At 40.6% G+C, this 23,806-nt stretch overlaps 2 protein-coding genes across 3 annotated transcripts in view; one reads left to right on the top strand and one right to left on the bottom strand.

Moving 5' to 3' along the window:
- Positions 1 to 329: 329 nt before the first annotated feature.
- On the bottom strand, positions 330 to 21,900 carry SAXO2 (stabilizer of axonemal microtubules 2). The gene is given in 7 exon segments (XM_059912344.1): positions 330 to 4,864; positions 4,866 to 5,144; positions 5,146 to 5,234; positions 5,237 to 5,407; positions 12,653 to 12,852; positions 19,500 to 19,679; positions 21,756 to 21,900. Coding segments are annotated over 6 exon segments (1,239 nt in total). The 5' UTR covers positions 19,592 to 19,679; positions 21,756 to 21,900; the 3' UTR covers positions 330 to 4,456.
- Positions 21,901 to 21,973: 73 nt separating this feature from the next.
- Positions 21,974 to 23,806, top strand: part of EFL1 (elongation factor like GTPase 1) — a 139,115-nt gene continuing 137,282 nt past the window's right edge. For both annotated transcript variants that reach the window (XM_059912335.1, XM_059912336.1), the window contains exons 1-2: positions 21,974 to 22,067; positions 22,835 to 22,944. In XM_059912335.1, the coding sequence (XP_059768318.1) occupies positions 22,854 to 22,944 (91 nt within the window). In that variant the 5' untranslated portion in view covers positions 21,974 to 22,067; positions 22,835 to 22,853. The remainder of the gene's footprint in view (positions 22,068 to 22,834; positions 22,945 to 23,806) is intronic.

Raw genomic sequence — 23,806 nt, 5'->3', positions numbered from 1 at the left:
TAGGGTGAAAATCTGCCCATCCATGTAAAACACCATTGAGTGGAGAGAGAAGAAAAGCTAAAGTCTTAACAAAATGGACGTTTCTTCATGTTATATTGGACACTGTGACCCTTTGAAAGGTACATTATCAGCACTCTTTTTTTTTTTTTAAACATCTTTATTGGAGTATAATTGCTTTACAATGGTGTGTTAGTTTCTGCTTTATAACAAAGTGAATCAGTTATACATATACATATGTTCCCATATCTCTTCCCTCTTGCATCTCCCTCCCTCCCACCCTCCCTATCCCACCCCTCTAGGTGGTCACAAAGCACCAAGCTGATCTCCCTGTGCTATGCGGCTGCTTCCCACTAGCTATCTATTTTACATTTGGTAGTGTATATATGTCCATGCCACTCTCTCACCCTGTCACATCTTACCCCTCCCACTCCCCATATCCTCAAGTCCATTCTCTGGTAGGTCTGTGTCTTTATTCCCATCTTGCCACTAGGTTCTTCATGACCTTTTTTTTCCCCTTAGATTCCATATATATGTGTTAGCATACTGTATTTGTTTTTCTCTTTCTGACTTACTTCACTCTGTATGACAGACTCTAATTCCATCCACCTCACTACAAATACCTCCATTTCATTTCTTTTTATGGCTGAGTAATATTCCATTGTATATATGTACCACATCTTCTTTATCCATTCATCCAATGATGGACACTTAGGTTGCTTCCATGTCCTGGCTATTGTAAATAGAGCTGCAATGAACATTTTGGTACATGACTCTTTTTGAATTATGGTTTTCTCAGGGTATATGCCCAGTAGTGGGATTGCTGGGTCGTATGGTAGTTCTATTTTTAGTTTTTTAAGGAACCTCCATACTGTTCTCCATAGTGGCTGTATCAATTTACATTCCCTCCAACAGTGCAAGAGGGTTCCCTTTTCTCCACACCCTGTCCAGCATTTATTGTTTCTAGATTTTTTTTTTATATAAACAAAGAACTTTTTTTTTTAATTTATTTTTATTTATTTATTTATTTATTTATTTTTAGCTGTGTTGGGTCTTCGTTTCTGTGCGAGGGCTTTCTCTAGTTGCGGCAAGCGGGGGCCACTCTTCATCGCGGTGCACGGGCCTCTCACTATTGTGGCCTCTCTTGTTGCAGGGCACAGGCTCCAGACGCGCAGGCTCAGTAGTTGTGGCTCATGGGCCTAGTCACTCTGCGGCATGTGGGATCTTCCCAGACCAGGGCTCGAACCTATGTCCCCTGCATTGGCAGGCAGACTCTCAAGCGCTGCGCCACCAGGGAAGCCCTGTTTCCAGATTTTTTGATGATGGCCATTCTGACCGGTGTGAGATGATATCTCATTGTAGTTTTGATTTGCATTTCTCTAATGATTAATGATGTTGAGCATTCTTTCATGTGTCTGTTGGTAATCTGTATATCTTCTTTGGAGAAATGTCTATTTAGGTCTTCTGCCCATTTTTGGATTGGGTTGTTTGTTTTTTTGTTATTGAGCTGCATGAGCTGCTTGTAAATCTTGGAGATTAATCCTTTGTCAGTTGCTTCATTTGCAAATATTTTCTCCCATTCTGAGGTTTGTCTTTTGGTCTTGTTTATGGTTTCCTTTGCTGTGCAAAAGCTTTTAAGTTTCATTAGGTCCCATTTGTTTATTTGTGTTTTTATTTCCATTGCTCTAGGAGGTGGGTCAAAAAGGATCTTGCTGTGATTTATGTCATAGAGTGTTCTGCCTATGTTTTCCTCTAAGAGTTTGATAGTGTCTGGCCTTATACTTAGGTCTTTAATCCATTTTGAGTTTATTTTTGTGTATGGTGTCAGGGAGTGTTCTAATTTCATACTTTTACATGTACCTGTCCAATTTTCCCAGCACCACTTATTGAAGAGGCTGTCTTTTCTCCACTGTATATGCTTGCCTCCTTTGTCAAAGATAAGGTGACCATATGTGTGTGGGTTTATCTCTGGGCTTTCTATCCTGTTCCATTGATCTATATTTCTGTTTTTGTATCAGCACTCTTTTTAAACATCCTTTTTGAAGTTTGCTAACTTATGATGACAAGGTTCACCTTCCCTTTCTCTGATGTATGTTCAGAGGTCTCCTCTTCGCTTCATATTACCAGACTCCTCTCACACAGCGATTCTCAGAGGGGGCCTTAGATAGTTTTGTATGAAAGAAAGTCTGTAAATCTGATGTATTCAGGGGCTGGGGTACGGGCTTCCCAACCTCTGACTGGTGAACACTACCCTCCTTTCTTTCTGCCATGCAGTCTTTGTTTTTAATATTCTTTATTTTTTAGAGCAGTTTTAGGTTCAGAACAAAATTGAGTGGAGAGTACAGAGAGTAACCCTGTACTTCCTGCCCCCACAGATGCACAGCCTGCCACTATTAATAGCCTGCACCAGAGGGTACATGTGTCACAATGGGCGACTTGACACTGACACAGCATAATCACCCAAAGTCCACGGTTTACATTAGGGTGCACTCAGCGTTGTTGTCCCTGCAGGCTTTATAAACTACAAAGCCTTTCTGTCTCATTCTGTGGTCTTATTCTCCACAACAGGGACATGCAGGGAGACAGGATGGAGATGGGACGGGGTGGGGGTGGAAATTTTGTCTCCAAATGCCCTCCTTCCTTCATCTGATTTATCCAAGTTTGGCTTAGTGGAAATTCATTCTAAATCTGGCAGATGGTTAAATAATAATATTACTAGTTTCCAGTGCTGTTAAAATGTTGTGTGACTGTGTGTGTGTGTCTGTGTGTGTGTGTGTGTGTGTGTGTGAATTATGTAGAGTTTATCCTGGAAAATACTTTATTAACAAGTTCTCTTTTCCAGAGAATATTTGTTGCAGAAATGATTTCATGAAAATTCATTTAATGATGCTTTATTAATATGACTAATATATCAATTCAACATAATTTTCCCTAATTAATATGAAAGTAAATAAAAACAAACTACTTCCACATAATGAAAAATATTTTAACCAATTGTTGACGGACTTGTTCTCAGTTAAGTATATATTTTGAAACAGTTCTAAAGCTACTAAAGACTAAAAAGATAAAATAAATCATATTATCCCATAATGCATCATTGATCAAAGAAAAAACACCCACTAAGAGTTTAATTCATTAGGGAAGTCTCAGCATTTATAACTGCAGTCTGTTCTTTCTACTTCACTTAATGGCACCATTCCTTCCCTCCTTCCCTTCTTGGCATTTCTCTTCACACTGGAGGAGGAGGAGGACATAATTGTGCCCATACCAAGCTTGATTCTTCTTCTGCACCGTGACTCTGGGAGCAGCAATTAGGTGCATAATTACCTGAGGTTACCGTGAAAATTTTCTTCAGAGCTGTCAGTCATTCCTTAAACTACTCTCGCAAATGCTTTTTCCTTTTTGTAAGTACTGTCATTCGAACCACATTATTCTCCCCATCCAAGCTCTCCATTCTCTGTAACAACTTCTAGGGTGCTTGTGAAGCTTTAGAGGGCAAGTCTCATCTCAGAAATCATACTACTCGTAAGCTCGAAGCAGATTAGGTTATTTTACAATCCTTGCTACAGGACAGAAAGTGAGTGTTGAGTAGGTAATTCTCCTAATTTGAAAACAGAGAAACAGGTACAGAAAGAGATTGAATGACTTATTAACAATCCCTGACATTTGGTTAGCACTTTTACTTTATGCATTATGTTGTATCACATGACCTGATGCTCAGAGCAAAACTTTTGAGAGGTAGGCAGAGCAGATATTCTTTTACAAATGAAGACATTGAGCCTCAAAGACAAGAGTCACTTGCCTAGGATGGCACAAGTAGAAACTGGTGTCATTGGAACTTGAACGCAGGTGCATTGATTCCCAACCCACAGAGCCTTTACTTGTCACACCACAATGCCTCTTTCTAACTTGAACACAGCGAGGAGCGGTGCAGCCATCTTGACACTGCCAACCAAAACTTGACTCAGGGTACACTATGCAGATGCCTTGAAATCTAAGGGAAAAAATACTGTTGTCTTGAAAAAATAATCCATGTATCATTTTCAATGAAAAGAATCCATGTATCATTTTCAATGGTGTTCTATTAGTCCTAAGGCACTTATAAATAACTCATATATGAATAACCCTATAATTGCCATAATTATAAACACACGTACAAATGATAGTAGATTGAGACAAGCTACCAGAAAGTATGTTTGGATTAAAATAGTTCAGATGGGAATGTACAATATGCAACTCTCAGAACACATATTAAAGAACAATCTTGGTTAAAATATTAATACAAAATGGGTTTTAAAATCCTGATTTCCTGTAACAAATTTTCTAAATCTCGTTTAAAAATTTAAAACATGATTTTTTCCAGCTCTCATAAACTTTTTTTTCTACCATAGAAAATTGGTTTTGCCCTTGGGAAACCAACGTTCTGTTAGTTAGCTTCCTTTTAAACATGATTTGATGATTAGAAGGCCTTCACCATGGGAGCGATCGTGTGGAAGAATTTATGACCTCGGGAATTTGTATTTTCAAAGATATAACCTGGAGGAGAAGGATAACTAGCAGGGCAGATTTCCTGTTTCTTTGGTGCACGCTCGGGAGAGTACACGGTTATGTCATCAAATGGAATAGAACTCTTAAAGAGAACATTTACAGGTCTGCAACTCTCTGTTGGAATCAATTCATGTGGCATATAGTGAGATCTGAAAGTGCTCAAACTATCAAATTTTCCAGATGGGTTGGGGATCTGCTGCTCCTGCTTAATAAGTCTTTGACAACAACTTTCCTGCGCTGGAAAATCTTCCTTCGTGGTGCTTTTTCCTTGGAAAGGAAAACTGTTATTTCTTCTACAAGAAACTGGCCTGATGGGAAGGAACAACACGTCTGGCCTCATATGGAACATAATCGATGTGGCTTGTGCTGTGTAATTGCACGATACCTGCGGGAGGGACATACTCTTGTACTTTCTTGACTTCGGGTGGTGGGATTTCCCATGGTTGAAAACTGTCACGGAATTCAGTGCTTCCTTCAAATTCAGCATTTTGGAACACTCTGGTGTATGGAGGTCTGCAGATGTTTCCATTTTCACCAACAAGACCCTGAAAGTCATATCAGTGAGTTGTGAGATCCTCAAGAGGTTGGTTGGTTGGTTGGCTTGTAAACTTCTTTTGGCCTTGCAAACTTGAACTCTAGCTGATGAGGTACATAATCAAGGCGATGACTTGTATCACCATTAAGGGGACTGTAGAGCCTTTGACTGCAGGGCTGGGTTTAAAGCTTTGCCTAGGCTTTATCTCACAAGGAACACAGTCATCCTGAAATGTAGTTGTACTTCCCAATTTCACAGTAGGGGGATAGTAAGTTTGTTCTTGTTTATAAAGTTCACTTTTCCGAATGTCCCAAGCTCTATAATCATCTTGAAAATTAAAAAACACAAAAAGAGCATGTTTAAATACTGAAGAAAACCACCACCTTCTAAAAATCATGACTGACTTTTCTCATTGCCATCCTTTCATTTCTTTTAGAAATCTGAACACCAATCAAGCATGAAGTTTCATTGATTCCCCTGAGATTTACTCTTTTTTCTTCACTTCCACTTTCCTTTCCCTATCTCTCCACTTTAATATGTGTAACTTTCCACTTTAAGAGTCTTGTGATTACATCAGGGAATGGAACATCTGAGACTGATTGTTGATAGTTTTTGAAAGCCAAGAAGGTTGTGTTTTGGGTGAAGACAGAGTTTAGGAGATTATGGTTGTGTTCCCAGGAACTCATTGGGATTTTTGCTCTAACTTACAAAATGCTAAAGTAAAACATGAAATCTAGGGATTACCATAAAATCAAGGGCCCTGATGTGTGGGTGAAAATGATGTAGGTATTACTCCTTGCTTTGGAGGGACTCCTCAAAGAAGAGAAAATTTCAACTCCATTGTACCCTAGGAAGCCTACTGGACTCCCTGAGCAAAGACACAGGCTACAGGGTAACTTGTACTGTCCCAGAAAGATCACTGGCTTCAACTTTTCCTCTGGAGGAAACGGGCTTCAAGGCATTCCTGAACGATAAAGGGTCATCTAGAGGTGAGGGGCCAAAACTGAGTGCTTTCTAAAGTGTTAGAAATTGTATGTGGAATTTAGAAATGAACATCAGAGCTGAGTCTGGTATTTAGTGTTAAATACCTTAATTCTGCTTCTTGCAGCTTACCTAGACCATGGATGGAAAACTGAACTGCTTATATTTCAACTGAGGGTTATTTAGGTTTTCCATTTCTAGATAAGAAAGGTGGAAAGCTGAGAAATACTACAGAATTGACTTCACCCCAAAATATGTATTTCTAAATACCAAAAATTAATTTATAAAAGGCAGAAGATATACAAGATAAAGAATTAGAGTCTAGGCTAAAGTCCATGCACTGTTTATTGGAAAGGCCAAAACTCAAATGCTTGTTATGTGGATACCTCCTTTGAAGAGACAAATTCCTCAGCCACAGGCATTTCTGCCAAGATTGCCAAGTCTTAAACCAAATGATTACTCCCACCACCCTCAAGCTGCAAATGTGTGAATGAGAGTGGATACCTGACCTAAGAGCAGGCAATCTGTAGGGTAGTAGAGACCTGGCAAGAAACAACTTGGCAAGAAAAGATGATCTGGGTCAAGCACATGCTCGTTCTTGTGAGCCTAAATTTGAAAATACAGAGCCAGATAAAAGTGGGAGAAGAATGTAAAAGGATGCCATGAAGCAGAAGTGGAGAGCTATGGTAAGTTGAAGACTTCAAAATAGACTTGTAAGGAAACAGAGATGATACATAGTCAGAGGAGGCCAGTTAGTAGAATGGCAGTCAGAGAAGACATGTAAAGGGAAGTGAAGATGCTGTGAGAGAAGCCATGTAGCTCATGGCAGAGATGGAGGGAGCAGCTCTTCCCTCAAGCTTCCTCTGTACCCGATAGCTTTCCGTTTCCAGTTCACATAGAGCTTTACCATAAACTCGCTTTTTCTTGAGGCACCAAGAAGGAATCTCTGTTGTTTGCAATCTAAAGTATAAAGTTATAGCACTATTTTTCAGTAACTAAAAGGAAACCATAGGATGTTATTGAAGACCTATGGTTCCCTATAAACATACAGGGAGAGCCTTTGTTGCCAAAATGTCTACAAGAAAATGACGTTAATTTCATGAGAGAAAAAGAGAATATTTCTCCCTTAACAAACAACTTTGGTTTTCAAAAAGGAAGGAAGAATTTGGAGACTGAGAGACAAGATTTGACAGCATGTATTAGCAAGAATATCAATTTCAGATAACTGCAGAAAATTGATTTGCCTCTCATAAATATTCCTACGCTCATATGCCTAGAAAATTTATTTGCTCTAGAATATTTATTAATAACAAACTATAGCAATGCCTTAAAACATCACAGTCTTTATTAACATCATCTATTCTTAGTATCTTATGACACTTATGGAAAGAAAATATAATGCCATCCACATCTAACAATGCAGTCTGCTCATTTGGCAGCTACAGTATTACCCTTGTAAGATAAGGGCAATCCAGTTTCCTCAGCTCATTCTTTTGCTTTCTAGCCACTAAAATCTAGACAGGAAGCTTGCTTTCTTCTGAACAGTTTTAAGTCCATGAGGTGCTTGCATGTGTTTGCTCACCATGAACATTTCTATGCAGAGGTCCATCTCCAGCCTTATATAGCGAGACGTTCTAGGTTCTTCTTTGAGGACAAAAGTCCTCAGCTGTATATGTGAGTTCTTTCTTTTAGTAGTTGGGACTCTGTTCCCTGTGTTGTCTTATGGCACCAAGGAATTGGGGGCAATTTTAATAAAGTCAGAGGGCTCTATCCTTTCTTTCTCAATCTACACATCAAACGAACCTCACAGTTTTAACCCTACCTATAAGCTGATGACTCCCAAACTTGAATCTCCACTCCAGACCTCCCTTCAAATCCAAACTAACATATCTATCTTCCTACTAGACATCTCTATTCAGATATCCAAGAGGTAAACTGAAGTTTAGTATGCCCCAACTGAATTCACCATCTTGCTCAGACTCATATTCCCCACAAATAATACATCAACAAGAAAACACTATTTTGAATTTGGTATCTCAGGTAAAGGTTTCACCCAGCTAATCTTCTCTCCCTCACTCCCTTCTCCCTGTTTCAAGTGGTTTTCAAGTCCTGTCAATCTTACTTCCTAAATTTTAATTTTTGCCTTCTTGAGGCAAACATTGAATGAATAGCAACCTGATGAAATCATCAAAGATAAGAATAATGGAAGAAACAATAATGTAAGATAAGGTTCTACAGAGTCTATAATGAGATCCTTATTTTCATTCTTGATATCTGTAATTAGTGTGTTTTTTTCTTGGTCAGTGTGGTTAGGGTTATTCAACTTTATCTTTTAACAGATTCAGCTTTTGGTTTCATCGATTTTCTCATTGTTTTTCTGTTTACGGATTCATTGATTGCTGCTCTTCATTATTTCTTTCCATCTACTTTGCTTTGGGTTTAATTTGCTCATTTTTCTAGTTTCATAAGATGGACCCTTAAGCTATTGATTTAAGATTGTCTTCTTTTCTAATACAAACATTTAATGCTATAAATTTCCCTCTAAGCATTGCTTTAGATACATCCCACACATTTTAATATCGTATTTTTTCATTTTCATTAATTACATATTTAGGGCTTTGTGGGCCATATGGTCTGTGTTGCAACTACTCAGTTCTGACACTGTAGCATGAAAGCAGCCGTAGATAATATGTAAATGAATGGCATTGCTGTGTTTCAATAAAATGTTACTTTTTGTGCAATTTATAATTTGTATTTGAAAGCTGGATATTGTGTGTAGCACAGTAGAGACTGGGATAAATAGTATTTATGTCCAGAAATGGATATACGTCTTCATTTGCCAGGCCTTTAGTGAGGGGGGTAAGTCAGCTCAATCAGTAGTTGAGCTAGGTTTGGCTTTTGTTGTTGCTAGGCTTACCTTCAGTGTACCATCAGCTTTAAATTCCTTTGGCATTATCTTGTGCTTTGGGGCGGGGGCGGGGGGGAGGGCTGGTTTTCTGAATTTCAGCGCCATCCTCAGCTTTAGGCATTCTCTTTGCACCTGCACCTCAGAGAATGTCTCTCTGTAACCTTGCGTCTCTCCAATGGTACACTGTTGTTGCTTGTTATTCAGTGCTCAGTAATCTGGTGGGTGTGTGTGTGTGGAGGGGGTGTTCCTCTGTTGTCCAGGTCCAGGCTCAATCTTTTTATTTTTTAATAAATTTATTTATTTTAGTTTTGGCTGCATTGGGTCTTTGCTGAGTACGGGCTTTCTTTAATTGAATTTATCTTTAGAATTTATAATTTCAGAATTTATCATTTCAGGATTTATCTTTAGTTGGTTTTCAGAAGTCTGACAACATTTGCCAGATGTGGCTTTGTGTTTATTTTGGGGTTAGTCGAGCTTCTTGAATCTGGAGTCTGATTCCTTCATCAATTTTGGAAATTTCTTGACCATCACCTCTTTAAATATTTCCTGATTCTTTATAGGTCTCATAATGTTATACTCTATGCTGGATGTCATGTATAAGAAAACCATAGAAACTAAAATCGATGTTATTTTCAACAGAAGACAGCTTGCTCTTTCCTATGTTACGAAGATAAGATATGGGGCAGGTCACCTTGATCCAGTCAGGAACCGAGCACGGCTGGCATTCGGCGGCACCTTCAGTTAGACACAGTCTTCCTCTAGTTACAAGTTTCTCAAGGACAAGACCTGTGATGTGTTTGTGGTAGAGCCTTCATTCTAGTGGGACTTTCTCCCCTAAGCACCTGCTCCCAAGTGAGACTGGGATATTTCTGTGGGCTCTTTCTAGCCCAGTCCTCTAGCCCACCATGCCCCCTAATCACTCAGCAGACATCCCACAAGGGAAACCAGCCACACATCTGGGGTATTTACAGATGCCAGTTGGTCACACCGGCCTACATGTCAGGTGCTCCACTGGTTTCCCTTCCCCCTAGGAGGGTTCCGCTGCTGATGCTACCCTAATCTTCTGCCTTGGCCTAGACTTGACAAATGCTCCCAGAGAAGTACACAGTTGGCCATCTCAGCTCATCTAGGAAGGGCTCCCCTGTCTCTGTAATTTTAGTTCTTTGCTTCCATTAAAAAAATATTTTAAAAAATTTATGTATTTTTTTAGGCTGTTTCAGTGGAAGTAATGGCTTTCTGCCATCTGCTATATCCTATCTGGTAGCAGAACTCAAAAATTTTTAGTGGCTACTAGAAAAATGTTAAGCTCCTCAGTCTGACAACCAAGACTTCACAATCTGATCTCAACCTACATTTTTAGAACTATACACCAATCTCTCAGGTCCTGAAATTCTCTGGTTCCCACCATGTTCACTGAACAACCCTCTTATTTTTCTGGCTTTATGATTTTTTTGCTCATCTCATCATAGTTTTTATGATGTCCCTCCTCTTTCTATATATCAATACTTACTAGTCTGTGATGCATTCCCAGACTAGCCTGCAGTGATATCCTGCTTAGTCTAAGTGTTCGAAGCCCTAATTGTTCCATTAATTTTCTAGTGAATTATTCGCCCCTCCTTGTGATAGCTCATATTTTTATTTCTCGTATGACTATTTAATTCTTCAGGCTATTATTACTCTTTTTTCTCAACTCAACTGTAAAGTTTCTAAATGTCAACAACCATGCTCAATTCAGATCTCTATTCCTTATAGTGCCCAGCACACAGAAGAGTAATCCCTAAAAAGTATCAAATCAAATACTGACCTATTTTCATTACCTACATTTTAATCTGAATGAATTTCTAAAGCAAGGCTGCTAGGGGCAGGTATGTTTCTGTCTAAGAGTCACCAGTTTCACAGAACCACATCTCCAGAATCTAGATGTCACCCTTCTCACCATCTTGTAGAGTTTTTCGTTTTAGTTTTTAATCATATCCCATTTCTGCCTTTGCTCTGTTCTTTAATTCTTAGGTGACAGTGAGAGAGTCTCTTCCCATTGTGATTTCTCTTCAGCTACAGACCTGTCCTTCAGTAGGTATCTACAGAACCTGCAGTACAATCATCACGCAGAAAGACGAATTATTCCCTTGGCCCTTAGTATCTGTTGTCTCATGCCTGAAAACCTGGAAATACAAGGATCACTTTCCCTCACTAGGGAATATGAGGAGAGGGAAGGCCATAAGGAACCCAGGAATCCTCAACATTGTATTACGGAAGTGGAAGTACAGGAATCTATAGGAAACCCAGGTAATGAGAAGCCAGAACTAGTGCTGGTGTGTATGTGTGTGTGTCATATGTAAATAGTCACAGTATCAAGGAATATCAATATTGTTGTATTTTTAAATAGACTTGGTGGGGAAAAAAAAAAAAAAGAAAATCTTACTATGGTTGTTTAAAAGACCTAGTACAGACATTTCACCAATTATCTTTTATGTCGAATTATTACACAATACACTATCTCTTCTGCATACCAATAAATATATACCTTAGCAATTACTATATGCTATATTAGATTATAACAATATATTTGTTCACCATATGCATTGTCTTAAAAATGTGTCCTTTGTATAGATATCCCTCCTGGGCTGACATATAGATCACAGCATACTGATACCATATACTTTATAGTTACTCATTAAACTGGTAAGAGTGACATTTAAAGAAAAAGTATGTATTCAGCTATTACCGGTTTAAAGTATAAATCATTACTTTTATTGTGGATGGCATCACTCTTACAAAAGGGTTTTTATATTAGGACATACCCATTCAGTTATATCACATAACTAGTGAAAAGGCTTTAAGCCTAAATATGCAATTACGTTACTAACAAAAAAAAAAAAAAAAGAAAAAATATGAACTAACAAGATAGCCTATTGTTTAAAAATAAAGGACCCCACTCCCTGCCAAAAAGCAACAGACTATTATATAATCAGGTTGATTTTTGGAAAGAAACTGGTCATACGTTGTACAGCCCTTACTCTTCCAAGTCAGTTGCCAGGAGGCAGAAGGTATTCCATGCTGGAAGTCTTGGAGGAGCAGGTTGACTATGTGGTGCTCCAACACTGTCTCACTGGGTGGACAAGCCTACTGTATTCTGAGGTTCAGTATCAGGGACCATCTGCTAATAGATGCAAGCTTCATCCTCTATTCCAGCCTTTATCAGTATAAAGGGAGTATTTTGGTTCTCTACCTGCTAACTCTTTTGCTTTATCGGTTGGTTCAGAACTTGAATGGAGAAGAGGGTTGCTCTTAATTTGACTTTCTCAAAGGCTCCAGTATGCTCAGTAAAGTTTCAACTCATTCTGGGATGGAAGGAAAGGAACAGTGCCGACTAAATGTGGCATAATGTGACAAATATGACATAATGCTTGTTCAGTGGTATCCTTTGTTTTCATGGTTTGAGACAGAGAAAACTAATTAAGTGTCTGAATTTGGACAGGAATCCAGGTCTCTTAACTCTCCATCAAGCAGTCTGTTTTTTTCTCACTATACAATACTATTTGGACGACAGAGAAAAAAGTGTTTTCCTAAGCCACGGAGACTTAAGTTTGGCAATGCACCAAAATCATGATTTGATGTTAGATCTCAAAGCTGGAAGTAAGTTTTTGTTTTTTGGCTCTTTAATTTTTGAAATGGCAAGTTACCTTTATAGGTTGGGACAGTATCCCACTTCCCTTTTTTAACTTGTCTCTCCAAAGGCTGAGCTATTGCCACACACTGCACTTTACAAGAATTAAGATGCCGTTTGTAGGTAGTACCAAGATCAATCTCCCCCTGCTTTGGTTTATACTCTTCTGGTGCATGGCGAGGCTGTTTGACTATTTCATAAGGACGAGAATCTGACCTGAAATATATAAATTTGAAACATAGCTTCACAGGTTCTTTTATTTCTAAGTATTTCAATGTAGTATTAAAATTTTTCAGAATTTTTTTTACTTGAAAAGTCTAAGAAGATATTAAAATGGTGATGGTTGATAAGCTACTTGAAAGAGATTATTGAATTCCTTTATGTCCTATCCAGTGACTAAATATAAGAAAAAGAAATGTCAAAAATCCTAGTTTTCAAAACATCTTTACAATGGATCCTCAGTTAATTGGATCTTACATAAGTAAAATCTTCAAATAATTGAATTTTTTCCTAACCTGGAAGGAAATCTCAGGTTAAAGATTTAATGAATCTGAAAACAATTTTAACTATATCGCCTGGGTCCACTTTGTCAAAATCCTTATTCATCCTATTAAAGACTCTAATAAACTATTTGGGCATGCTCTCTTCTTGTTGAAGTCATGCTATCTTTCTGCTCATCATTAAGTAATCAATTAAAGAAATAATTTATGTCTAAACTCTGGCCTTTAGACATAAATCACATTCATAGTATTGATGTGGGTCTTATCCATCTTCCGATCCCCAGAAGCCCTTGCCAGGGATAGGAGTCATATGGTACCCTAGCCACCCTGGGCATTATATAACATTCTGTGGCAGAGGTAGTACTGCAGACACTGAGGTTGTCTGGTGGGATGGTGAGACCACAGACTCAGACTGACCAGACTACCTGGCTCTGTCACTCACCAGATTTATGATGTGGGAAAACTTAACCCGTCTATACTCCAGTTTCCTTAGATATAAAATAGGACAATAATACCATCTACCTCATAGGGTTGTTTGAAGGACTGACACATGCATGCATGTACAGCATACACATGAGTGTTTAGTACACAGTAAGGATGATATGTTAACTCTACAAATATTACTAAAAGTCTTCAAAACTGCTTTTTTTCTTGGGACACTATGGACTGTTTCACTCATTGTATCATTTATTTAAACCATCTTGTATTAATCAATATTTTCTGTATATGTCCATAAGCTCCAAAACCCAAAACTCACTGAATCCCTTCTCTAGTCACGATGTAACCTCTTAGACTTGTTAACTCCATTTCCTCACCCCCATCAACCCACTTCAACCTGGTTGCCAGCACTGTCACTTCTCTAACACAGCTTGAAGGTGCACCATGACTTCTCTGTGATTAAATCCATCAGACGTTTTTACTCCTCATCTTAGTTGACCTCTCAAGTTGTAATTGACATTATTGCCCACTCCCTCTATTTCTGAGAAATTCTCTCTCCCTGCCTTCCTCATTATTTCTTCTTGGTCTCCTATGCAGCTTCGCCCTCCCATACTCAGTCATGAAGTTGGGCAGTTCCTCGACACTGGGGCTACCCACTCTCCTCTTCTCACCCAATGTTCCCTCCTGAGGACAACGCCTCTACTCCCACAGCTGCAATTACTAACTATATGGAAACACCTCTCACTCATACGTCTCCACTCAGACCTCCTCTCTTAGCTCCGTACCAGTTTTTACAGTGGCCTGTTGGATATTCAGTGGCACCTCAAAACTTAGTATACCCCTAATCAAACTATTTCCCCGCAACAAATCTGGGCCTATTGGCTTGTTCCCTATCTTAGTGACTGGCATCACCATCTCTTCAGGTGCACTCAGAAACCCAGGACTAACACTTCATGCCTCACCTCCCTCCTATATTTAGTTCATCATCAACTCCTGTCAATTTTGCCTCTTAAATATCTCTTAAGTCTGCTTTTCTCTCTCATCACCATTCCAAGCTTTCGTAATAGCTCATTCAAATCAATTCAATGCCTTCCTAAACTCATTTACTAGTTCTCTCTCCAATCTTTTCTTACATTGCACCCTAAGTAATCCTTTCACACATAAATTTGATCAGGTCATTCTTGCCCTCATCTCTCCAGCCTCTTCCTCACTTCTCTTTCGTACCCTCCTCAACAAACAAACACACAAACAAAAAACAAGAAAGAAAAGAAACCTTCAGTGGCTTCTTATTGCTCTAAGGATATAGAAGAAACTGAACATGGCCTCTTTCACTAGCTTCAAATCACACCGTGCTTCCTCTTGCTTTCTCTGCTCCTGCTGGCCTTCTCTGACAATTTCCTTCTTTCCATGCTCCTTCCTGCTACATGCTGCTTTCTGCTTGGAAGGCACTTTCTTACAGTCTTAATCCAGTTAATTGCTTTACAGCCTTCAGATTTTAGCTCATTTTTCTCATTTCCCTGATAAGGTCAAGCCTCTTGTTCTGGATCCAAAGTTACCTTGCGCCTATCCTTCATAGATTTGATCACTGTTGCAATTTTATACTTATTTTGAGTGATTTTTTTTTTGACTGCCACCTTCACGAGACTGCAACATCTGTGAGCACAGAGATCATGACTGTTTTGCTCACCACTGTATCCCAGGTGCCTAGCATAGCGCCTGACACTTAACGAATGCTTATGAAATATTATTTAGTGGATAAATAATAGTAGAAATCCCATACCTATGCTTCTCAACACATCTGAGTTGTTCTTTGCTCTTCCCAAATACCAGCTAGAGAGGAATAGGCTAAAATGCAGTCAGGAAGTGGAGAGGGCAGAGAAAGCTTAGAAGTCTTAGTTTCTCTAGTAAGATTAGTTAAGCGTTAGAAAGTTTACCTCTAAACCCAAAGCAACTTTCTATGGAGAAGTAGTAAAGGGTAAATGCACTCTTATTCATCTGATATATCCTAAAACATCTGACATGTCTGGAATCGTACTTTCAGGGCAGACTTCCTGCCAACTCTGGCAATCATCTACTGTGCTACAGCTGTAATGCTATAAAGGATCAAAAGTCCTGTACAAGTCCAGACATCTGCTCTTTACACAGTCTCTTCCTATATTATAGAAAAGTATACAACAGAATGACACATGATTCTTTGTTTGTACAGATGAATCAGCTGCTTTCTGCTGCCTAGTCAGTGTGGTCACCATGAGGGAGTCAAGCAAGAGTTCCAAACCCCTTGAATACGGCTCTTGGAAATACTGCTAATTCCCTAGTCAAACTATGAAGAAAAGACCTAATGTTTTAGTAAGTGGAAAGATGATGATTTAAGAAATGGAAGTTTTAATTTTGTTGGCATATTTGAACCTTTTGGGAATTGGGACATTTCTTTTTTTATTTTATTTTATTTTTTTACTATTACAGGCTACTTGAACAAGGCAACTGAGAAAGCCCAGAATTGAAAAGCAATTGCCTTTTAAAGAAAGATGTGGCAGGTTAAACTTTCCTGATTTTAACACTTAGAGTTGGTTAAATGCAAAATCTTTATTCAATAAATGTGAATAGCGTGAAATTTATTTCAAATTTCCATTATGAATCAGTAAGGCATCAAGAAAGAAAGGAGTAAAGGTGAAGAGAAAAGAGCAAACATTCCCATGTGCTCTATCTCAACCAATTGCTCAATTCCTTCATCTCATTTACTATAATGTGTCGTTATCTTGTTTATCTGATTTTTGTTTCAGGACTATCATTCCCACAAGACTATAAACATAGTGGGAAAGCCCTTCTTTCTGTTCCCTGTCATACCCAGTGAACAGTCCAATATCTGCCCATTGCACTGAGTCTGTAGCAACAGAATCACCAGCAATGCTGGTTAAAAATGCATATTCCTGGGATCCACTTCATTATCTACTGACTATTTTAGGTGGAGCTCTGGAATCTGCAATTTTAAACTTTCTAGATGATTCCAAATCACACCAAAGTATGAGGACTATGGAAAATCTTCAAATTTCTGGAAGGGCTGCAAACCTACAGAAGTAACTGGAATCACCAAAGCACTGCAAGAGTTGCCTGAAATGTTAAAGGTACAATTACTGGAGTAAAAGTTTGAAGGTCTCCACCTTTGCTAGGTAAGTAAAATAAGCTCTATCTGAAATGAAAAGAAAATGGATAGCACTAAAAATTAAAGTGGTTACAGAGCATTTCAAAAACCCTAAATTATAGAAAGCTGATGTATGAGTTCCTGGAAAGCAAGAAACTCTCTTTATTGATATTTTTATACGTAATGCCTAAGATTGTACCTTGACTATAGTGTACACATTAAGAAAATAGAGAAAAGAACCCAATGAATTGACAAAGATCATAAAAGCTGAGTCCAAACGAAAAGTTTAGGCTTAAAAGGACTTTTTTGTCTTTCACACACTGAATAAATAGTGAGTGCCTACTATGAGCTAGTAGGCATTGTTAACAGGTTTCTGGAAACAGACTGCTGAAATAAGAATAGACATAGTTCCTGCTTTCATGGAACACTGAAACTAATCTAATGATAAATAATAGGCAGATGCTTTGAGAACGTACATAGGGGACTTTTACCTAGCCTGAAAACTGAATGAGTGTCAGTGAAGGCTTTTCAGAGTGATAACTGAGTTGAGATGTATAGGTTGAATAGGCATTAATTAGGGTAAAGAGGTAGGAAAAATTCCACGCAGGTAACATAGTATCTTGGAAGGCTCTGTGACAAGAGAAGCCTGGTACTCTCAAGAAATGAAAAATGTTCTATGAGATGTAACCGTAAGAGTGCAAAGGGCATTACAGTGAAAATAAATCAGAGAAGAAAGCAGGGAGCAAACAATGAAGGGATTTTGGTATACATTAAATATAATGGGAAAATATAACAGCAGTTTTAGCAGGGAGGTGACAGGATTAGATCTGCATTTTAAAAGGTCATCTTGCTCAACATCACTAATTATTTAGAGAAATGCAAATCAAAACTACAATGAGGTACCACCTCACACCAGTCAGAATGGCCACCATTAAAAAGTCTATGAATAAAAAATGCTGGAGAGGGTGTGGAGAAAAGGGAACCCTCCTACACTGTTGGTGGGAATGTAAGCTGGTGCAGCCACTACGGAAAACAGTGTGGCAGTTCCTCAGAAAACTAAAAATAGAGTTACCATATGATCCAGCAATCCCACTCCTGGGCATATATCCGGACAAAACTCTAATTCAGAAAGATACATGCACTCTTATGTTCATAGCAGCACTATTCACAATAGCCAAAACACGGAAACAACCTAAATGTCCATCGACAGATGAATGGATAAAGAAGATGTGGTACATATATACAATGGAATACTCAGCCATAAAAAAGATCAAAATAATGCCATTTGCAGCAATATGGATGCAACTAGAGATTATCATACTAAGTGAAATAACTCAGAAAGAGAAAGACAAATACTATGTGGTATCACTTATATGTGGAATCTAAAATATGGCACAAATGAACCTATCTACAGAACAGAAACAGATTGACAGACATAGAGAACAGACTTGTGGTTGCCAAGGGGGGTGGGGGATGGGGGACGGATGGACTGGGAGTTTGGGATTAGCAGATGTAAACTCTTTGGTTTTTTTTAAAATTTATTTTGGCTGCACCGGGTCTTAGCTGCAGCATGCGGGATCTCCAGTTGTGGCATGCAGGTTTCCCAGTTGTGGCATGTGAACAGTGAGCTGCGGCATCCACGCGGGATCTAGTTCCCCGACGAGGGTTGGAACCCGGGTCCCCTGCCCTGGGAGCACAGAGTCTTACCCACTGGACCACCAGAGAAGTCCCAACAGATGTAAACTATTATATATAGGATGGATAAACAACAAGGTCCTACTGTATAGCACGGGGAACTATAGTCAATATCCTGTCAATAAACCATAATGGAAAAGAATATAAAAAAAGAATGTCTGTATGTGTATAACTGAGTCACTTTGCTGTACAGCAGAGATTGGCACAGCGTTGCAAATCAACTATACTTCAATAAAAAAATAAAATAAAATAAAAAATAAATAGTACATAAAAAGGTCATCTTGACTAAAGTTAGAAAACAGATCAGAGATGCAAAAACTAGAGTAGATACAAACATAACCATTAGGAAGCTGCTGCATTCCTCTAGGTTCTGGTCACAATGAAAAGCAGATAAACACAACAGATTTTAGGAGGTTAAGAAAAACAATCAATAGAACTTTTTTAAAAAAATTTTATTTATTTATTTATTTATTTTACTTTTGGCTGTGCTGGGTCTTCGTTTCTGTGCGAGGGCTTTCTCTAGTTGCGGCAAGCGGGGGCCACTCTTCATCGCGGTGCGTGGGCCTCTCACTATCGTGGCCTCTGTTGTGGAGCACAGGCTCCAGACGCGCAGGCTCAGTAGTTGTGGCTCACGGGCCTAGTTGCTCCGCGGTACGTGGGATCTTCCCAGACCAGGGCTCGAACCCGTGTCCCCTGCATTAGCAGGCAGATTCTCAACCACTGCGCCACCAGGGAAGCCAACAGAACTTTTTATATATCCCCTTTCCTTCTCATTTTTCTCATTTAACTTAATTCTCATCTTTCTGTTTTCCTCAAGTTGTGACTCAACTAGTCTCTTGCTTCTTACACTGGTTCAACTTAAATCAACTAAATAGTTTAAAGAGTTAAAAACAAAAACACCTTATTAAAACCAGAAGAGTGGGACTGGGATTGACATATACACCCTAATATGTACAAAATGGATAACTAATAAGAACCTTCTGTATAAAAAAATAAATAAAATAAAATTCAAAAATTCAAAAAACAGAAACAAAAAAACCCAGAAGAGTGGGGAGAAAAACAGGTAAAGCAAACAGTTTCTTGATATTTACTTAAATGTTGTTATTCCTTCCATTTTACCACGATATGCTCGAAATTCTTCCTTGGGCTTCAGACTCTGAGGTGGAAGAACACTGCCATACATAGGATAGTTTTCCAAACATTCAGCTGTGGGACAAGACACGTCAGAATTTTCATAAATCCTTGTGGTTCCATGTGGGCAATGATGTCGCCTATGCAAACATAAATAACTTATCATAGTTTAACTCACATGAGCAATTGTATATACACATTGCAGAGGAAACGATGTTCTGAGATAGATGGTTGTTTTGACTGATATAGTGAAAGAAATAGACATTTGAAAAGATTCAGTTACATAGTATGGAAAAAAAAAAGATTCAAACAGCAAGATGAAAAAGTAGCAGATGCAGGTCAAAATTTCCCTGAAGGGGTCTCTTGACAATCTTGATCCTCCTAAAGAGAGGCAATGTATTGAAATATTAATGCGTTTGTTCTCCTTGTTTTTTTCCCCTCCTTTATTTCAAGCAGGTAGTCAGGACCCTGATATTTCCTTCTTGCAGGCCTTTTGGAAGGACCGAGGATATAAGCTGCCTGAAGTCAACACGTTCTCCTGTCTTTTTAAAAACAATTCATGAAGAGAAGAAATCAGATGTCCTTCTGGAAATGAGGTCCTAAGAGGAAACAGATGGTCCTGGACTGCAAAAGAGGGAAGAGGAGACGATTCCCCAGAGAGAGGAAGGAGGTAGAAGATGAGGGGGAGGGCGTTCTTAGAAGAGCGGGGGTCTTTGCCCCATTCTATCAGTGTTCCAGGAGGTGGCCGGATATCAAGAGTTGGCTAGGTGGAACCCTACAACAGTGGCTCCCAGCTTTGCCAAGATTCTTGTACCTCAAACATAAACTTGAAAGCAGCGGTGGCACCACTCTTGAAGGGATTATGTGAACTTCAGCAAGAGACATTTCAGTGGGAAGCATTACCAATGTTTAAAGCCCAGAGAAGACTCCTCTTGCATTGGCAATGCCTCTGCTCCCTGGATCATTTTACTGCTTGGAGAAAAGGGAGCCTCAACATAATGAAGACTGAAATTTCCTGACAGCTGGATGGGAAAGGAACTTAGGTTGGATAGAAATTAATTTAAAGATCAGAAAAAAAATTAATCAATTTTCTTGCACATCAGGGTTTTCAGATATGAATCAAATCCTCAAAGGTCGACTTACCTTTGAATCTACATCCGATTAGTAATTAAAAACAACATTTACCATGAAACTACGGGGAAACTGCTTTCCATCACCATGTGAAGTGTTTTTCCTTTGGAGGGGATTACTGTACGACAGGACTGACATATTCATAATATTTATTTAGCAAATAGTGGTCTAATCCCTGGGTCAGCAAGGAAGCTGAGGAAGGAGATGACTGCTTATAGGTTAGGCAGGACTCACTGACCAATTCTGGGTTTCAGGAGACTACCTACTACCTTTTCAGTCCGTCAGATCCCAAAGGAAACCAGTTTGGATGGGACTGGGAACGGGAATATGGTCAGGCCGGGATGGACAGCTAGGAACAGAAGACAGCGTTAACAGGGGTCGAAAACTCATAGACTTGCACACCGTTCTACTCCCCTTCCGTTTCCTTTTATTTATGTTTTTTAAATTTTCTAGGCATAGGGGCTTCCCTGGTGGCGCAGTGGTTGAGAATCTGCCTACCAATGCAGGGGACACGGGTTCGAGCCCTGGTCTGGGAAGATCCCACACGCCGCGGAGCAACTAGGCCCGTGAGCCACAATTACTGAGCCTGCGCGTCTGGAGCCTGTGCTCCGCAACAAGAGAGGCCGCGATAGTGAGAGGCCCGCGCACCGCGATAAAGAGTGGCCCCCGCTTGCCGCTACTAGAGAAAGCCCTCGCACAGAAACGAAGACCCAACACAGCCATAAATAAATAAATAAATAAATAAATAAATAAATAAATAAATTTTGTGGGCATACACTCTCCCCGTTGGATCAGGTCTCCCCACTTGGCAGCCTGACATCCAGCCGCTGCTACGCAGGCGTGTATCATCCGCCTGGCGCCATGGCATTTCAGTTTGCGCCCTTGGATAGGAGCCGACAAAGCAGAACTGCTTAACCCGCGGTAGCCGGCGGGTGCGCAGCGAGCATCTGCGGACCCGGGGATAAGTGGGACGTCGCTGGGCCCGCGTCCTCCACCTTGGCGGGGCGGCCACTCTGAGGGCTCCGTTCCCCGAGACCCCAGCTCGCTTCCAAGCCACGGCGGCCGCCACACCGGCCGTTTCTTACCCGCAGGTACAAATCTGACACAGGCACCAGGTCCTCCTGCTCCCGGCTCCCGGGGTCGGCTCCACAGCTCCTCCGCACCCGCAGCTTTGGCAGCTCCACCGCGCCGGCCTCGGCAACCGCCGGGGCGCGGCTAACGGAAGCACCGCCTGCTTCCGGCGGCACCAGAGACGCGGGCGGGCCAAAGGTCGTGCGTCCTCAGCCCCGCCCCCGGCGCGCGGGCGTTTGGTGGACGCGGTGGGCTGGGAGCCTGCGACGCGCGTGGTGTGGCCGGGCGCTGGCATCCGAGCGCGGCTGGGTGGGCGGCGGGAGCCGGTAAGTGCGGGCCCGCAGGCGTCCGGACGTCCTCTTCCGCCAACTCCAGGCAGTGGCGGTCCCGGGTCGTCGCGGCGGCAGGGCGGGGACGGGGCTAGGGGCGAGCCCGGGCTGCGAGCGGCTGCCGCCCGAGCGTAGTGTCCAGGCCTGGCCGGCCGTTTCTCAGTGCGGACCCGGGATCCTCAAAGAAAAAGAGAGTGAGGATAAAGGGAATGTAGAGTTGAGGGTTTGTTTTTTCTTTGTTTCCCCAGTGTGGAAAGGAATGGAAGACGTTCAGTGCACCTGCACGTGACCCCAAAATTTAGTCGGGAAGCTGGGTGTTTTACCTCCAGTGAAAGCAAGTGGGAGTGATAGGAGAGGCTTGGGAAAAGATCGAGCAGGGGAAGAGAGAGATGTCGGCATCTTCTCTCCCTCCTGCCTAAGACCCTTCCAGTATGTAATCACTGACCTGGAGAAATAATGCCCGAGTACAGAGTACGGGGCAGAGTTCCAGGTGTCACTGTGCACCCACCCCCACGAGCTTTGTGATTCATCGCAAACGGCCGATCCGGAAGGATGAGTAAAAACTCCGCAAGTACAGTCGTGGTACAGTATTTGTTGAAGTGCTCAAATTGGACTTTGGCCTGGGTGGGTCTGTCCCTTCAGTAAGCATCCGTTGGGTTCTTACTTTAAGGGACTCGAGAAGTCTTGTCAGCTCCCAGCAGTAGAAACTTTTATCTTTTAACGCCCGGATCTTCAGCCATTTGTAATGCATGTTTAATTATTAGTCACAGGAAATAAGTGACCATGGTGCTCAATAGTTTGGATAAGATGATTCAACTCCAGAAAAACACTGCTAACATCAGGAATATCTGTGTTTTGGCTCATGTTGACCATGGTAAGAATCCTTTCTAAATGGCTTATTTTCAGTAATTAAGGGGGTGTGTTTCCGCATGTGTCAGTGGAGTGATGCTGTGGGCAGTTGAGAGTGATGCTTGCTAAGTTGCAAGTCTTATTTCCTTTAAAAGTTTGCTGTGGGAGGAACACAGCTAACTAGTGATTGTTATTCTTCTATGTAGTATATTTTGTTGTCTTTTAAACGAGAAGTTGAGTTTTTAAGTATTTGTCAAGTATTTTGAAATGGCTTTGTAATATAACACATCTGTAGTCTTGACATAATGTCCTCAGAACCTGTGTTATGTGATTCTGTTTAACTCGTCAGATGTTTATTGAACATCTGCTAAGCTCGAGGTATTTTGCTAGCTATGTCAGAAGGTAGAGATTTATGCACAGGGCACCAGCCCAGCTATATAGAGAGGCGATTTGGGGGTTGAGGCAGCACAACATGAGACAGGCAAAACGTAGACTCTTAAGGGTTGAGAGAGCTGGAGGGTCGGGAAGCTAGTAATGGGTTAAGAAAAGGGCTTTATAACAGTGTTAGGGATGACCCTTGAAGGGTGATTCAGGGTGGCAGATGGGGACACACATTTCAAGTGGGAATAATGCCAGCAAGGGGAGAATGAAATGTATGTGACCAAAGCACGGGACATGAGAGGGGGGCAAGGATGCATGGTGCTTAGCTTCTCACAGACATTGCTGTCATACCACAGCATTGCCTCCTGCTAAGCCCGCGTGCTTGGTTTCAGACAGCTTCTTAGTTCACGTAGCCACAGCAAAGTGATAGGATTGGGAGTGTGAAATAAAACCTGTATACCATCCTGAAGGTGAGGGAGTAAGAGAGAAAAGTGAAGAGGTAGGCT

The sequence above is a fragment of the Balaenoptera ricei genome, chromosome 2, assembly GCF_028023285.1.
Source record: "Balaenoptera ricei isolate mBalRic1 chromosome 2, mBalRic1.hap2, whole genome shotgun sequence".
Taxonomy (NCBI): domain Eukaryota; kingdom Metazoa; phylum Chordata; class Mammalia; order Artiodactyla; family Balaenopteridae; genus Balaenoptera; species Balaenoptera ricei.
The sequence above is the reverse complement of the archived record's forward strand: the minus strand, read 5'-3'. Positions and strand labels throughout refer to the sequence as shown.